The following is a 16,562-nucleotide window of genomic DNA, read 5'->3' as shown; positions in this document are numbered from 1 at the left end:
TGGCTCCTGACTTTTCATTCCTTCTCTAGACTATTATCATTTCTCCCCAATGATATAGAAATTTTGTCTGAGGCTGGGACTTGAACTCAGTTTCTGACACCATCACCCATGGGGTGATGCTCTACCATCTGAGCCATATTGCCAACCGCAATAAAAACTTTCTATCTCACAGATTGTTTACACAGTTGAAGACTGTCTGCAGCCGGGCATGGTGGCTCACACCTGTAATCTTAACTACTCAGGAGGCTCAGATCTGAGGATTGCAGTTCGAAGATAGCCTGGGCATGAAAGTCCATGAGATTCTTATCTCCAATTAACCACTAGAAAACAGAAGTGGTGTTGTTGCTTAAGGCATAGGGAAGTAGCCTTGAGCTGAAAAGCTCAGGGACAACGGCCAGGACCAGAGTTCAAGCACCATGACTGACCAAAAAAAAAAAAAAAGTCTGCAAAGAACTCTCCCAGATCTACCTCATGCGTCTGTAAAACACAACTAAATGTCTCAATGCCTCTTCTTCACTTCCTCTCTCTCCCATCTCTTCTCTCCCCTCAGCTCTCCTCCCCATTCCCTCCTCCTTCTCTTTTCTCCAGCATCTCATTGTGTGGCCCAGGCTGGCCTCAAATTCTGGGTCTTCTTGCTTCTGCCTCCTGAGTATTGGTATTGTAAGTTCATTACCACACCTGGCCTCCCTAGTCTCTCTTCTACCCACTTCAATTTGGCTTCCACTCCACCACTTCTACAAGCAGTTCAGATCCACAAAGAACGTTTTGCTATATCCAATCCCAAAGAATTTATGTGTCTGTTTCATGTAGGAAGTGTTGATCCTGGGGCTAGAACTTAGGACCTTGCTCCGCTTTCTCCACTCCAGGTTGATGTTCTTCCATTTGAGCCACACCTCTAGTCCTATATCCCATGTCTTAATTATTAGAGGTGCAATTGTGCCCTCCAAAAGATGTTGAAACCCTTCCCCCAACTTTCAGGTGTGACCTTCTCTGGAAATAGGTTTTATGCAGAGTTGATGAGGTCGTTAGGGTACACTCGACACTTGACACAAAGACCTCATAAAAAGTGAGGTAGAGGGCCGGGAGTTTGGCCTAGTGGTAGAGTGCTTGCCTAGCATGCATGAAGACCCAGGTTCGATTCCTCGGTACCACATACATAGAAAAAAGCCGGAAGTGGTGCTGATGCTTAAGTGGTAGAGTGCTGGCCTTGAGAAAATCCAAGGACAATGCTCAAGCCCTGAGCCCAAGCCCAGGACTGGCAAAAAAAAAAAAAGTGAGGTAGAGGGCCGGGAGTTTGGCCTAGTGGTAGAGTGCTTGCCTAGCATTCATAAAGACCTGTGTCCAATTCTTTGGTAACCATACATAGAAAATGCCGGAAGTGGTGCTGTGGTTCAAATGGTAGGGCTCTAGCCTTGAGAAAGCCCAAGGACAGTGCTCAGGCCTTGAGTTCAAGTGCCAGGACTGGCAAAAAAAAAAAAAAAAAAAAAAAAGAGATTGGACAGACACACATCTATACACACAGGAAAATCCTCACGTGAATACAAAGGTAGTAATCAGGGTGATGTAACTGTGAACCAAGGAATACCGAACATTGCTGGCTAGTAATCACCAAGTAGAAAGAGGTCTGAAAACAGATTGCTCCTTCAGCCCTTCAGGAGAAACCAACCCCAGTGACCCCTTGCTCTGGGACTCCCAGCAGTCCTAAGCAGTTCAAACCATTCAGTCTGGGTGATATTGTTTTTTGTTTGTTCCCTCTCCAGAGGGAGCATGGAACAAAAACACGAGAGGAATGTACCTACTACCTGATGAATGTAACCGTAACCCCTCTATACATTACCTGGACAATAAAATAGTTAAAAAAAAAAAAAGCTCTAGGAAACGATCTACTTTTGTTTCACCAGAACACCATTCAAATGGGCTTCCCTGTTCCTTCTTATTTTCCTCTTCCTCTTCTGTTGGCCTTAGTCTTCCCAGGTCTTGTTTTGCTGGCTCCTCTAACCTAGGCGATCTCCCTGTTCCAGGAAATCAAATACTATCCAAATGCTGATAATGTTCATAGCTAAACTCTAGTCTGATGGCTTCCTTGGGCTGCAGCATTCCATTGTCCACTGTCTCCACTTGGACACCTATCAGACATTTTAAACTTCACATAATCCAAAGTCTTCATAGCTAACCCCAAACAGAAGGCTCTGCCATTGAACTAGGAAAACCTTCCCCCAACCGTAGGGGTCATCACTATTTTCCCTGTTGGGGAATTGAACCTTTGGCCTTGAAACATACTAAGTCTTAGCTGGGTGTGGTTATAGTGTGCCTGTAATTCTAGCACTCAGAAGGCTGAGGCAGAAGAATTTTGAGTTAGAGGTCAATCTGGGCTATATAGTGAGATTCTACCTCAAAAAAAAAAAAAAGAAAAGAAAAAGAAAAAAGAAAACTCAGTATCTGCAAAGTCTTCTCTGCCCACCCCATCTCTTCCCTCCCCAACTTTGTGCATGCCAATACTGCACTGTGATTGCAGTTGTTCCTCCGTGGTGATGTAGGGGTGGTAGGGTATTGATTATAGGACCCCCTGCAGATGAAATCACAAATATCTGAGTCCCTCACATAAGATGGGTGGTATCTGCATATAGTCTACAAGATTCCTCCCATACACTCCATCTATCTAATTTGGGGGCCAGTAGTGAACTCAGAGCCTGGGTGCTAATTTTAGCCTTTTCATTGAAGGCTGGCATTCTACCACTTGAGCCACAGTTCAACTTCTGATGTTTTGCTCATTAGTTAGAGATTAAGAGTCTCATGGACTCTCCTGCCTACGCTAGCTTTGAATCTCGTTCCTTCGATGTCAGTCTCCTGAATAGCTAGGATTGCAGGTATGAGCCATGGGTGCCCAGTCCGCCCAAATACTTTAGATCATTTCTGTACTTACTTATTAGACAACAGAAAATACAAATACTATATAAATAGTTGCTGTACCACCTAATTTAGGGATGATGAGAAAATAAGTTATGTGCATCTTTAATACAACACAGGGGTTTTACAAATATTTTCCATGGATTCAGAACTCATGGATGAGGAGCCCACAGACATAGAGACAGATTGATGTATTTTCTTGGGTGTTTCCTGTTATGATCCTGGAAGACAGGATCGTTAGTTAATTTAGCAGCCACAGTGCCTGATACCTCACCTGACCCAAGGTCTGTGGTTTGTTGATGAGTCAAACACCTTAATCAAATCCCAGGTAGCAGAATTAGTTTGCAATCTAAATTGCTACCTTACTTTTGACCTTTCAAATCCCATCTAATCAGTGTCCTCTAAATCTCATCAAATTTGGTAACTTCCATTTTGCTACTCTTTAAACTTGGAGAATGGTGGGGGGGTGCTGTCCCCTGGGCTTCTACCGTTTCTCTTTTCCCTCTTCTCCACACTCCAGCCTCTCATCCCCACTCTCTTGGGGGCTTCAGATTTCTACCCCATTTGGCCAGAAAATATCCTTAAGTAAAACCCTTGTTGGATTCAAGTTCTAACTTTTAACAGGTCCACGGAGATTTGTCTAGGCCATGGCAACTTCTCAGATACAGCAGCCATCACTTTGTTTACTGCTAGAAAATAAAAATTTTTAATTAAAAAAATCCCATAAAATTCCATAGACTGAACTACTGGAGTTTTAATTGTTCAACTTCTGGGTAAAATGATTACACAGGGGTCACATCACCTTTACTTTCCATTTGGGGAGGTGTATTTCTGGGCTACCATCTGCCCTACGAGCTTGAGAGTTAGAAAGTGCCTCAAGAGATTCAATCTTTCTGATAAAATGGGGCTGGTTAGACAGGCACTAACGGCTCACACCTATAATCCTAGCTACTCAAGAGGCTGAGATTTGAGGATCATGGTTCAAAGCCAACATGGGCAGGTAAGTCCATGAGACTCATCTCTGACTAACCCCCAGAAAACCAGAAGTGGCACTGTGGCACAAAGTGACATAACACTAGCCTTGAGCAATAAAGCTCTGAGTTCAAGCCCAACTGACAAAAAAAAAAGAAAAAGAAAAAATGGCAGGGCTGGTTAAATATCTCTAGGTCATAGGCTTCTCCTAGTATACAATTCCAGAAGCTTTCATGACACAGTCAATGCTTTAACAGAACTAATGAGCGCTTTCCAACCGCTATAACCATGTAATGAAAAAACATGGCATCATATGTGTAAAAACATTGAAAGCTACCAAATAACTTGCCAAGTGTGGAGGCTATGACATGTTGCCTAAGAGGGCTTGTGTAAGATTTGGAGTCAAATATAGGTTCAAATTCCAGCTCTAAGACTGGAGGGCTACATGCCCAAAGACAAGTTACTTAATTTCTCTTAATTTCTTCATCTGAAAAGCAGGGGCAGTATCTGTTGGATGGAGTTGTAATAATGTCTGTAAGGGTTACCATTTGCAAAACCAAGACTATTATTGATCTTATAGGATGCTTTAATCTAAACATTTACACTTCAGCCAATCTTAAGTAGTTTTGTTTTTGTCAAATGTCATTTATTAGAAAATACAATTCAGAGAAAGTAGAAGGTACAAAGGGTCTGAGAAATGGGTACAGTACACAGACCTCTTTAAAGTAAGGGACACAGAAAATTAGAATCAAATGAGTTACAGGCAAAAGCCAGTAGCACATCTATGGTCCAAACATCTGAAAAGGTTGTGCCCTTTCCTTCCCCCATTCTCCCAGCCCCTCCTCTCCATAGCCTGCTTTATCCTTGGCATTTTTATTTAACTTTCCCTGCAGTACTGGGGATCAAATCCAGGGCCTTATCTACACTACTACGCAAACACTCTACTATTTGAGCTATGCTCCCAGCCCTTTCATTCTTTCATTTTTGAGATAGTCTCACTAACTTTCCCTTGGCTGGCGCAGAACACTCCATCTTCTCCCTCCACCACCAGTCTCTAGAGTAGCTGAGGTTGGCGTTACAGGCATGCACTACCCATACACAGCTGCAGTTTTCATGTAAAAGAAAAGGTAAACATCTTTGTTGCCAACCTTGTTGCCCATAGCTTCAACAGATAGAGCTTCTTTCTCCAGTAATGGAATGAATCAGCAAAAGGGGAATTTCTAACCCTTGCTTGGAGTTGGGGAAGAAAGTGTTGAGGGACTTTCTATGGAATGTCCTCTCTGCTCATGAGCTCCTCTCAGTTGTGGGTATACATGGCCAAGTCAGGTAACAAAAAAGTATCATCAATTCAAACTCTTCCTCTTTTTTTTTTAAAGTAGCCAACCCTCTCAATAGTGAAACACAAAACAAAGTTTACAACTCCCCCCCCCCCCCCATTTCGGTCGTGGGGCTTGAACTCTGGGCCTGGGTGCTGTCCCTGAGCTCTTCAGTTCAAGGCCATCATTCTACTCCTAGAGCCACAGCTCCACTTCCCTAAAATAAATTTTAAACTCATAAGAGTTCAGTTCCTCCTTTCCAGGGCCTGAGCTCAGCCACAGAGAAACAATCCAAGCTCCCAACCCAGTCCCCCTACCCTGAAGGGGAAGGGGACAGGCAGCAAAGCCACTGCTGGAATCCTCCAGCTCCAGACCAGATATCTCTTTGGCTCCAAGCTAAATTGGTTTATGGCCCCCACAGAATGATAGAAATTCTTACAGAGGAAAAATAAAAGTGTGACAGAAATAGAGTTTTAAAAGCAGCACAACAGAAAGCAGTGGAGGGAGATATGGAACTTGCCAGAAGCTATCAGCAGGCAGTCACACTGGCATCTGTTGCCTACAGGCCCTGGGTGAAACTAAATCTAAGGGTGGGGATGAGCATTTTATCCCACCAGAAAAAGTGACTAAAGGGGAAAAGCTAAGGGGGGAAAACACCCCCCAGCGTATACCCAAAGCCCACAGGGGCCGCAGACCCTGGGGGTGAGGCCAAGTCCTAACAGAGCACTGGAAAGAGGAAACATTCCTCCCCTAAAGAGCATGGGTCCCTGAATACAGGTCCTTGGCGGAACCCCCTTAAGAGGGCCCTTTCTTACATAGGTAGATATCATGGCGCTCTCCTTTGGAGGCAAAATCAGAAGGGCCCAGTGGTGGAGGCTTCAGTCCAGTACAGAAAGTCCTCCCTGTCCCTCTCAAGCCTGCCCTAGAGAGGGAAGGCTTGACCGAGGATCCCGAGCCCCTCCCCGATAATTCCTATAGCTAGAAAACCCAAACCAAAACATCCTAGAGAAAAAGTCCATTAAGAACCTTCATCATAGAAAAAGAAAGTCCAAGTCTTCCTCGCTTGCGTTCGGAGGCATATGCATGTCCCTTCTTGCAAGGCTTCCGGTCCCACTTAGGGACAACATTACTATCTCATTTTTTAAAAATAAAAAATAAAGATATCCACCCTCCCCTGCCCCACAGATGCTACTTCATACAGTCCATCCCCCCACGCCCTCCCCTCCCCCAAACCAGGCATTGCTCCCTTGACACAAGGTAAACTTCTTAAAACGCGGCTGCAACCTCACAGCTTCCACCCCAGTTCAGTCTGCCGAGGAAGGGAGAGAGGGGTGCTGGAGACAGGGGGACCAGCAGCCAGGTAAGTCCACGTGGACCAACAGGGACTAGAACAGCCCAGCAGGAAAGTCCTCTCTCCCCTGGCTCTTGGGGTTTGGGGCTGTGGTTCTGTTGGGCTCACAGGGTCCCAGGACTTCGAGACCCCAGGGCAAACCAGCTGGTCTTCTCCTGGGTCAGGTCCAGCTCTCGCAGGCGGATGTGCACCTCTCCCAGAAGCACCTTTTCCCAGAATCCCTGCTCGCTCAGCACGCTCAGCTGCAGCTCCCGCTGCTGCAGGTCCCCCTTGGGGATCCCGTCATACACCAACTGCAAACAGGGGGAAGAGGGGAAGTGGTGAGAGAGGAGGCTCTGGTGGTTCCCGCCTCACGGCCCAGGTACTCAGGAGGACCAGAGCTCCAGATTGCGGTTCCAAGCCAGCTCAGGCAGAAAAGTCCCCAGGAGACTCTGATCTGCACTTAACTACCAGAACACAAGAAGTGGGGGTGTGGCTCAAAGTGGTAGAGCACTAGCTAGTAAAAGAGCCAGGGGTAGTGCCCAGACCTGAATTCAAGCTCTGCTTGCCCCTCACCCCCCCAAAAAAAAATTCCCAGGAAACAAAGAAAAGTAGGGGTGGGGAGAGGCTCAAGTTCTGGGCAATCAGTTGACTGAGGCCAAGATCATTTTATCTTGCCAGCCCTTCATAGTCCAAGAGAGTGCAGAAAACAGCTGAATCCAAGGGAGAATCCAGAGACCTTTGTTCTCTGCTCAGAGTTCAAGCCGGTAAGTGCTGTGTGTGCGTGCGAATGTGTGTGCACTTGTGTGCATGCCAGTACCTTTTGCTTATTAATTGGAGATGATAAGAGTCTTTTGGATTTGTTTGCCGGGTCTGGCTCTAAACCGAGATCCTCAAATCTTAGCCCCCTGGATAGCTAGGATTATAGACAGGAACCCCCAGAGCACCAAGCAGAGAAAAGGATTTTTACTGGGGCTTCTGCTCATATTCAGCCCAGGACCCTAGAAGTCAGAATGCTTTTTAATTAAAGGGACAGATTGGAAATATAGGAATATAAGGTATGTTACACCTTCTCATGCCTGCCATTGCAATGTAAAGCAGCCACAGTCCCTAAGAGGGCAGACATGGCATTCTTGTATGACTTGATTCAGAAGAGCAGGCACTTGCTAATCTCTGCTGTACCCCCAACTCCCCCACACACCATCTCATTGTAGGTTGGGTTGCAGGTCTTCCGAGCCACTTTGGTTTTTCTCTTTGTGGTTTTCTGAGGGTCAGGAAGGAGATAAATCTTCACATAGGGGTCAGGGTCATTTCCATCCTGGAGTAGTTGCTGCAACAGAATGAAAACAAAATATAAAGGTTCTTTTTTTTTTTTTTTGGTGGGTCATGGGGCTTGAACTAGGCCTGAGCACTGTTCAGCTCAAGGCTACCCACCCTACCCCTAGGCCTGGACATTGTTCCTGAGCTCTTCAACTCAAGGCTACTTCCCAACCCTTGAGCCAAGCCCACTTCCCATTTTCTAGAAGTTAACTGGAGATAAGAGTTTCGGGTCCTTTTGTGCCTGAGCTGGCTTTGAACCAAGATCCTCAGATCTCAGCCTCTTGAGTAGCTAGGATTACAGGTGTGAGCCACCGGTGTCCACCTGGCTTAAAATACAAAGTTCTTGTAAAAGCCAGCACCAGTGGCTCATGTCTGTAATCCTAGCTTATTAGGAGGCTGGGATATGAGGATCATGATTTGAAGCCAGTCCAGTCAGGAAAGTCTATGAGATTGTTATCTCCAATAAACCAGCAAAAAGTTTGGAAGAGGAGCTATGGCTCAGGTGATAGAACACTAACCTGGAGCAAAAAAACTCAAGGATAGTGCCCAGGCTCTGAATTCAAGTCCCAGGAAGGGAGAAAGAAAGAAAGAAAGAAAGAAAGAAAGAAAGAAAGAAAGAAAGAAAGAAAGAAAAGAAAGATCTCTTTGTCTCTTTTTTCTCCAACATGTGGCTTTGAGTGTGTGTGTGTGTATGTGTATATGTGTATGCATGCATATATGTGTGTATGTGCTGGGACTAGAGCTGGAACTCAGAGCCTCACATTCTTAGTTGGCTTTTTCTAGCTTTTTGAAATCCAAACTTAATTCATTTATCTACTTCCCATCTCCATCTACGCTGATAACAGTCATCTATCATTATCATGAATTATATTAATGTTACACTTTCTATGTAAATTCCCCAGACATCCCATAATGTGTTCTGTTTTGAGTGACTCATCATGAGAGCCCCTCCTGTCCTAGACAACTTGTACTTTCGTTATTTGGTTCATTTAACCCCTAAGATTGCTTGCTAAAGGTCAGCCAAATATTGATTCACATAGCTAATTTTTTTTTAATGCCCTGGGCCCAAGCCAGGTCCTTGAATATACTAAGCTTATAAATGAGCTGTACCCTGGAGTCCTGGCTTAATACTTTTTTTTTTTTTGTCAGTCCTGGGCTTGAACTTAGGGCCTATCCTTGGACTTTCTCAAGGCTAGAGCTCTACCACTTGAGCCTCAGCACCACTTCCAGCTTTTTTCTACGTATGTGGTACCAAGGAATTGAACCCGGGTCTTCGTGCATGCTAGGCAAGCACTCTACCACTAGGCCAAACTCCTGGCCCCTCTGACTTAACTCTTGGATTAAGTCAGGGGCCCGGGTTCAATTCCTTGGTACCACATACATAGAAAAAAGCTGGAAGTGGTGCTGAGGCTTAAGTGGTAGAGCTCTAGCCTTGAGAAAGTCCAAGGACAGGGCTCAGGCTCTGAGCTCAAGCCCAGGACTGGCAAAAAAAAAAAAGAGTTAAGTCAGAGCTGGAGCTATGCTGGCTTATGCCTGTAATCCTAACTACTTGGGATGCTGAAGGATCTTCAGAGACAGTAGTTCAAAGCCAGCCCAAGCAGGAAAACCCATGAGACTCTTTTCTGGAGATGAGAATCTCATAGACTTTAGTGCCTGGGCTGGCTTTGAACCATGATCCTCAGATCTCAGCCTCCTGAGTAGCCCCGCTCCTTGAGACTCTTATCTCCAATAAACTAAGCCAGAAGTGGAACTCAAGTGGCTCAAGTGGCAGAGTGCTAACCTTGAGTAAAAGAAGTTCAGGGATAGCAACCAGATCCTGAGTTCAAGCCCCAGGACAGGTGTACACACCCAAAAACAAAACCAGTTAAAGCCCTCCAACTAGTCCCATGTCACTGTAGTCTGGGCTGTGCTTCACCATGCTCTCTCTGACCTCACCTTCTGCTCCTCCCCCTTTGTCCCATCAGCGCCAGCGAGGGCTTTTGCAGCTCTGATACACCTGCCTGACAGAGGCAGGCTCATATTTCAGGGCTTTGGGTCTAACTGCTCCCTTCCTGGACAGACCTCTCTCAGTGTAGTTATAACACACATAGTTCCCTCCTCACTGCCTTCCATCTTTGCTAATGGAGTTCCTTATCACTGAGGCCTGACCACTCTAGGCAAATTCCTTTCCTTATTCCACCCAAGGTTTCTTCTTTTCTTTATTAATTCTTGCCTACCACACATGCCATATAGTTCACTTGTCTACTTGTCTATCTGCCTTTTCCAACTAGAACACCAGTTCTCTGAACACAGGATTGGTTTTATTTTCTCCTGTATCCAGAGCTAATGTAGCAGTACCTAGCATGCAGTAGGTATGAGGCAATCATGTGAGAATGAACGAATGAACTCAATCTGCTCCAAAGCTCTTGCTCCTCCTGCTCTTTTCTGCCCAAACATACACAAAATGCCAACATGGGGTATAGCACATGGTGGGAAAAGAGCCCTTCCCTTTATTTTTAGAACCTATACCACAAATTTCCTAATCTGATTATACTTGGAAGATGTCAGGTGGTTGTCTTATTGCCACCATCAGGCAGCAAGGCCCTTGGCCCTCTGAAAAGGAAACTAGGTGACGGTGACTCATGCCTATAATCCTGGCTAAAAGCCAGTCTGGACAAAAGTCTTTGAGACTCTTATTTTCAAGTGACATCAAAAAGCCAGAAGGGGGGCCGGGAGTTTGGCCTAGTGGTAGAGTGCTTGCCTAGGTTCAATTCCTCGGTAACACATACATAGAAAAAAGCCAGAAGTGGTGCTGAGGCTCAAGTGGTAGAGCTCTAGCCTTGAGAAAGTCCAAGGACAGTGCTCAGGCCCTGAGCTCAAGCCCACGACTGGCAAAAAAAAAAAAAAAAAAAAAAAGCCAGAAGGGAGAGGTAGCTCAATGGTAAAGCATCAAAGCAAACCAATCAAGAACACAAGGCCCTGAGTTCAAGCATGAGTAGTAGCAATAAACAAAGTCAAAGGTGAAAGGTATTTAATCTACACAGCAACCTCAAGAGGTTGGTGTTTACATTATCGTTTTTGTTTTGCCAGTCCTAGGGCTTGAACTCAGGGCCTGGGCATTGTCCTTGAGCTTTCTCAAGGCTAGTATTCTACCACTTGAGCCACAGTGCCATTTGCGGCTTATTCTGTTTATGTAGTACCAAGGAATTGAACCAGGGCTTCATGCATGCCAGGCAAGCACTCTACCACTAGGTCACACTCCTGGTCTTCACATTATCATCTTGACAGTGAAGCTGGACATCATAGTGAGCCAGCAACTGTATCTGCAACTGTCTGGTCAGGCCTGGCCTCAACAGGCTCATAGAGCATGCTCGGGAAACCTTTGTGGCTATTCCCATGACAGGAAGATTAGCCAAAAACAGTATGAAATAAAGAACCCAGTGAGGGCTGTGCAGCACGTACCAAGCCCCGAATGTGCATCACCATGATGAAGAGCTTATTATTTTTATAGGAGATGGAAAGCTTCACCTCTCCTCCCACCTTCCCAACAGGCCGGGCCCATGTGCCATCTGTAGGGACAAAAGAAACAGAGAAAAGTCAACAGACCAACCATGTCCTGACTGGTGACTAGAAAATGTTTCTGCTTCCTCTCTGATCCCTACTCCAGATCCTGAATGTCAGGTGTGGATCCTCCCTGCAATTAGCCATCAGTGAGGTCTGGAACATTGTTTAGAGGAGGGTCAGGATGGGTTTACCCACTGTGTGGGTACAATCACTAACAGAACATCTACCCTCTGGGGAAGCTAGCCCCAAGACCTGGGGACCCATCATCTGAGTGAGAAATCAAATTCTTCAGTAAGTAAGAAAGGATACAAGACTAAAAAAAAAAAAAAGCATTGGAAGAGGCCAGGGTAGGAGAGATGAGTCCTGGATGGGTCAGCAGGTGGCAGGATCGTCTCTGGAAAGGTACCATACCTGAGCACTTAGGAGCTAGGCTGGTGCCTGCAGCCTTCTCATCCCGAGGCAGGGGGTGGAAAAAGGTATACACCAAATCACACTGGAATGGAATCAGAAAGCAGAAACAGTCTTCAGTAAGACACTGCCTAACACCAGGGAGGCAGAGGCAGGAAGATCGTAAGTTCAAGGTCAACCTGGACTACATAGGGAGACTCTGTCTCCTAAAAAAAAAACAAGATGATTTATAGAATATGATAATCAAAGGCTAGGAATGTAGCTTAGTGGTAGAGTGCTTGTCTAGCATGTATGAAGCCTTGGGTTCAATTCCTCAGTAACACATAAACAGTAACAGCTGGAAGTGGCACTGTGACTCTAGTGGTAGTATGCTAGCCTTGAGCAAAAGCTCAGGGACAATGCCCAGGCCCTGAGTTCAAGCCCCAGGACTGGCAAAAAAATGGACTATGATAACCAAATATAATAAATACTTCTTATTTGGGTGATAGTTCAAACAAACCATCTATAAAAAAATAGTTTGGAGAGAAGCAAGGACATAGTTTGGTGGTAAAGTGCTTGCCTAGTGTGTACAAAGTCCAAAAACACAACTGAAAAAGAGAACTTGGGTTTTGTTGTTTTGGTGGTAGTGACATTGTTTGTCTGGGATTTTTTTTGTCTTTTAAGGGGGGTACCGGGAGGGCACAGAAAGGGAGGGAGAAGGGTGAACAAACGTAGTCACTATATTTAGTATATGCTACAAGTAAAATTAACTATACAACTTGTGGGCAGGGATGGGGGGTGGGGAAACTGGGAAAAAGTGAAAGAAAGTGTACCATTGTCCAAAAAAGAAATGTACTCATTACCTGACCTATGAAATGGTAACCCCTCTGTACAATACCTTAATAATAACAAAACAATATATATGTACTTTTTTGTCAGTCCTGAGGCCTGAGCACAGCCTTTGGCTTCAGAAAGCCCACTTGAGCCACAGCACCATTTCCAGCTTTTTCTATATATGTGGTACCGAGGAATCATGCTGGGCAAGAACTCTACAACTAGGCCAAATTCCCAGCCCCAAAATAATGTTTTGTTTTGTTTTGCCACCCTGGTGCTTGAACTCAGGGTCTGGGCACTGTCCTTGGGCTTTCTCAAGGCTAGAGCTCTACCACTTGAGACACAGCACCATTTCTGGTTTTTATCTATATAAGTGGTACCAAGGAATCAAACCTGGGTCTTTGTGCATGCTAGGCACTCTACCACTAGGCTACACTCCTGGCCCCCCAAAATAATGTTTTAAAAAAACAAACAAAAACAAAAACAAGAGCTGGGTGCCAGTGATTCACAGCTATAATCCTATCCCCAGCTGTTCAGGAGGCTGGGATCTGAGAATCACTGCTCCAAGCCAGCTCAGGCAGGAAAGTTTATGAGACTCCTTTATCTCCACTAAAATACCAAAAAAGCAAGAAGTGAAGCTGTGGCTCAAGTGCTAGGGTACAAGCCTTGAGCAAAAATTAGTCTGGGGACAGTGCTCAGCCCTGAGTTCAAGCCCCAGGGCAGGTACAAAAGAAAAGAAATGAAATGAAATGAAACGAAAGGAAAAGAAAAGGAACTTGAATATGGCCTAGGTTTTAGATGATGTAATGATAATGTATTATGTAAGAATATGTCCTTGGCCCACCATGGACCCAGAAATGTCTGTCCTCTGCAAACTCCAGCAGGCTGACCCTTTTGAGCCAAGTCTTCTGCCTAACTTCCCAGAGGCCCCTGCTTCCACCCAATACCTGCTGTGACCACCACCTTGGAAAGACCTACCTGAGCCACCTCAGGGGCTGCATGGATCAGGTGCCATATGTAGCCATTCAGCTCCTCCCTCCGACGCTCTGCCACAGCCTCTCCCCGGGAGCGGCCAATCACAAAACGACTGGGGAAGCTGGCAAGGTGAGGTCAGGGGAAAGAGGGAGGACGGGGAAGAGTGAGACCCAGTCCACATTTCACTTTCATTTCTAACCTCCTGACCCTCATTTGCAGTTGTTTCTCTACTCTGTCCCTCTCCTCTCTCCAGCCTATATCTCATATTGCCCAATTCCAAGGACACCTACTACCAGGGAAAACTAATAGCTGGGCAATCCTAAGAAATACACGGCATGGCTTTGGAGCCTCCAGTTTATCCTGTCAGTGTAAATTTTCTTTAAAAAAAAACTTGAAAAAATGCACATAACATCAAGCTAATCACTTTAAGCATTTTTATGTATGTGTACCAGTTCTGGGGGCTTGAACTCAGGGTCCTGGGTGCTATTCCTGGGGTTTTTTTGCTCACGGCTGGTGCTCTATCAGTTGAGTCACAGCTCCACTTTCCATATTTTTCTTTTGCCAGTTCTAGGGCTTGAACTCAGGGCCTGAGCACTGTCCTTGGACTTTCTCAAGGCTAGAGCTCTACGACTTGAGCCTCAGCATCATTTCCGGCTTTTTCTATGTACGTGGTACCAAGGAATCGAACCTTGGTCTTCATGCATGCTAGGCAAGCACTTAATCACTAGGCCAAACTCCTCATCCCGCCACTTCCCATTTTAAACTTATAGTTCAGGATCAAAGTACATTCACAATGCTGTACTGACCTTTTTATTTATCTATTTTTATTGCTATTATAAAGATGATGTACAGGGCTGGGAGCAGGCCTAGCATGCACTAAGCCCTGGGTTTGATTCCTTAGTACCACATCCATAGTAAAAAAAAAAAAAAAGCTGGAAGTGGTGCTGTGGCTCAAGTGGTAGAGCACTAGACTTGGGAAAGCCCAAGGACAATGTTTAGGCCCTGAGTTTAAGCCCCAGGACTGGCAATAAATAAACAAACAAACAAAAAAATGTGATGTACAGAGGAGTTATTTCATAAATCAGGTAATGAATACATTTTTGGAGAAACAATCAGACCTTTCTTAATCTTACAATCCTGAAATCCACTTTCAGTGACTCTACTACTCCTGTATTTTCTTTCCTTCTTCTTCTTTTTTTTTTTTTTGTTGTTGGTTTTCTGCCAGTTTGTTTTTCTGTGGCTTGAACTCAGGGCCTGGGCACTGTTCTTGGGTTTTTCTCAAGACTAGCACTCTACCACTTGAGCCACAGCACCACTTCTGGCTTTTTTCTGTGTATCTGGTACCAAGGAATCAAACCCAGGGTTTTGAGCATGGTAGCAAGCACTCTACCACTAGGCCACGCTCCTGGCCTTACCCCTCTACTTTCTGACTACTGATTCTGACCACTTTAATGTAACTCAGACTATGTTTTGATGACTAGCCTTTCCCTTTCAATGCTCGTTAATATTCCATTGGATTCCATACTTTTGTTTACTCATTGTTAGACTCACTGTTGTTTAACTCTTTGTATAAATTGGAAACCCTTAAAACATCTTCAAATTCTGCCACAGCAAGCAGGAAATCGGGTGGTGGGGGGTGGGGTGAGAGGGTAATTGGGAGAAAGTTTATGGTCAAGGATAGAGAAAGACCTCTGGAACATTAACAACTTTGGCCAGCAGGGGGTGCACTTGTTGCCACACACCAGAATAGGTAAAGCAGGTAGATTTCTGATACAAAAGGTTTGCTGGTAGAGCTGGATAGCTCAGTCGGTAAAGCAAAAGGCTTGCCGGCTGGGCTCAGTGGCTCATGTCTGTAATCCTAGCTACTCAGGAAAATGAGATCTGAGAATCAAGGTTCAAAGCCAGTTCAGGGGAACAAAAGGACCTGAGATTCTTATCTCCGATTAACGGGAAGTGGGCTTAGCTGAAGGTTAGGGCTGTGGCCTTGAGCTGAAGGGCTCAGGGACAGCACCCAGGCAGAGTTCAAGCCCCGTGACCCACAAAAATAAATAAATAAATAAATAAATAAGATAAAAATAAGAAAATAAAAGGTTTGCCACTGCAGTTCTGCAGCCCCATCCTTCCTCCTCAGCAACCCCAGAGAAGAAAGGGGGAAGCTACCTGGGTAAGAGGGAAGAGGGGAAGAGCAGCCGCAGTTTATTGTGCAATTCCTGGAACTCCTCAAATGTCCGTTGGATGTAAGTAGCTTCGTGAGTATTCTGTCGCATCACCTTGACAATGTATATCTGCAAAGACTCAAGTCTCAGAGAGTGCCTGACTCCATGAGTACAGTCAGAACCCTGGAAGGCCGAGGTGAATGGGGGAAGCGAGAATGAGTCAGAGATGAGAAAACACTTACATAGCCCTTGTTGGGGTGAAAGATCTTCTCATGACGGCAGAGAAATACATCACTGATTTGTCCTGAGCTCTTGAGAGTGTGTGTTCGGGGGGCGAAGGAAAGGGCCAGCCTGTCATCTGAGCCTGTGAACTTCATCTGAGCCAGGTTATGGATGAAAAAGTTGAGCTTGGTGGCTACACTGCCCAGGCTGGATTCAATCAACCTGTTGGGTAAAGGGAGGATAGAAGAGAAGGCTCTGGCATCTAGGCAAAGCCCTCCTATTACCTAACCCGCTCTTCAACCCCACAGCCTGGGCCTCGTGAGGGTGAGCAGGGCTGCCTCTGGCTGTCAGTTACCTAGTGAAGTAGGTGGTGGCATTGGCCTCTGTGTCCTGTGGTCTCAGGGCGTCATACACGTACTTGAGGTCCTCCAGGTCCGAGAGCTCAGGGATTCCACAGGACAACATCTAGAGGGGGAGGAAGAGGAAGAAGGGGCCTCTAATGACAGGGAAGTCTTACTGCTCCACTCTCAGGTAAGGTTTTCTAGAGCTTGGCTTCCTGCTCCTTCTAGAGGGTAGCAGATGGATGCTATGGGTAGTGAC

At 45.5% G+C, this 16,562-nt stretch overlaps 1 protein-coding gene across 1 annotated transcript in view; it reads right to left on the bottom strand.

Moving 5' to 3' along the window:
- Positions 1-6,433: 6,433 nt before the first annotated feature.
- Pik3c2b (phosphatidylinositol-4-phosphate 3-kinase catalytic subunit type 2 beta) overlaps positions 6,434-16,562 on the bottom strand; it is a 49,930-nt gene continuing 39,801 nt past the window's right edge. The window contains exons 25-32 of the mRNA XM_090341364.1: positions 16,318-16,427; positions 15,983-16,184; positions 15,745-15,869; positions 13,588-13,705; positions 11,800-11,881; positions 11,287-11,393; positions 7,727-7,855; positions 6,434-6,839 (exon numbers count right to left, since the gene is read on the bottom strand). Of these exons, the coding sequence (XP_090197490.1) occupies positions 6,651-6,839; positions 7,727-7,855; positions 11,287-11,393; positions 11,800-11,881; positions 13,588-13,705; positions 15,745-15,869; positions 15,983-16,184; positions 16,318-16,427 (1,062 nt within the window). The 3' untranslated portion in view covers positions 6,434-6,650. The remainder of the gene's footprint in view (positions 6,840-7,726; positions 7,856-11,286; positions 11,394-11,799; positions 11,882-13,587; positions 13,706-15,744; positions 15,870-15,982; positions 16,185-16,317; positions 16,428-16,562) is intronic.

Source organism: Megascapheus bottae, chromosome 10 (assembly GCF_031878675.1).
Source record: "Megascapheus bottae isolate mThoBot1 chromosome 10, mThoBot2.hap1, whole genome shotgun sequence".
Lineage (NCBI taxonomy): Eukaryota > Metazoa > Chordata > Mammalia > Rodentia > Geomyidae > Megascapheus > Megascapheus bottae.
Note: the sequence above shows the minus strand (reverse complement) of the source record. Positions and strands in the feature narration are given on the sequence as shown.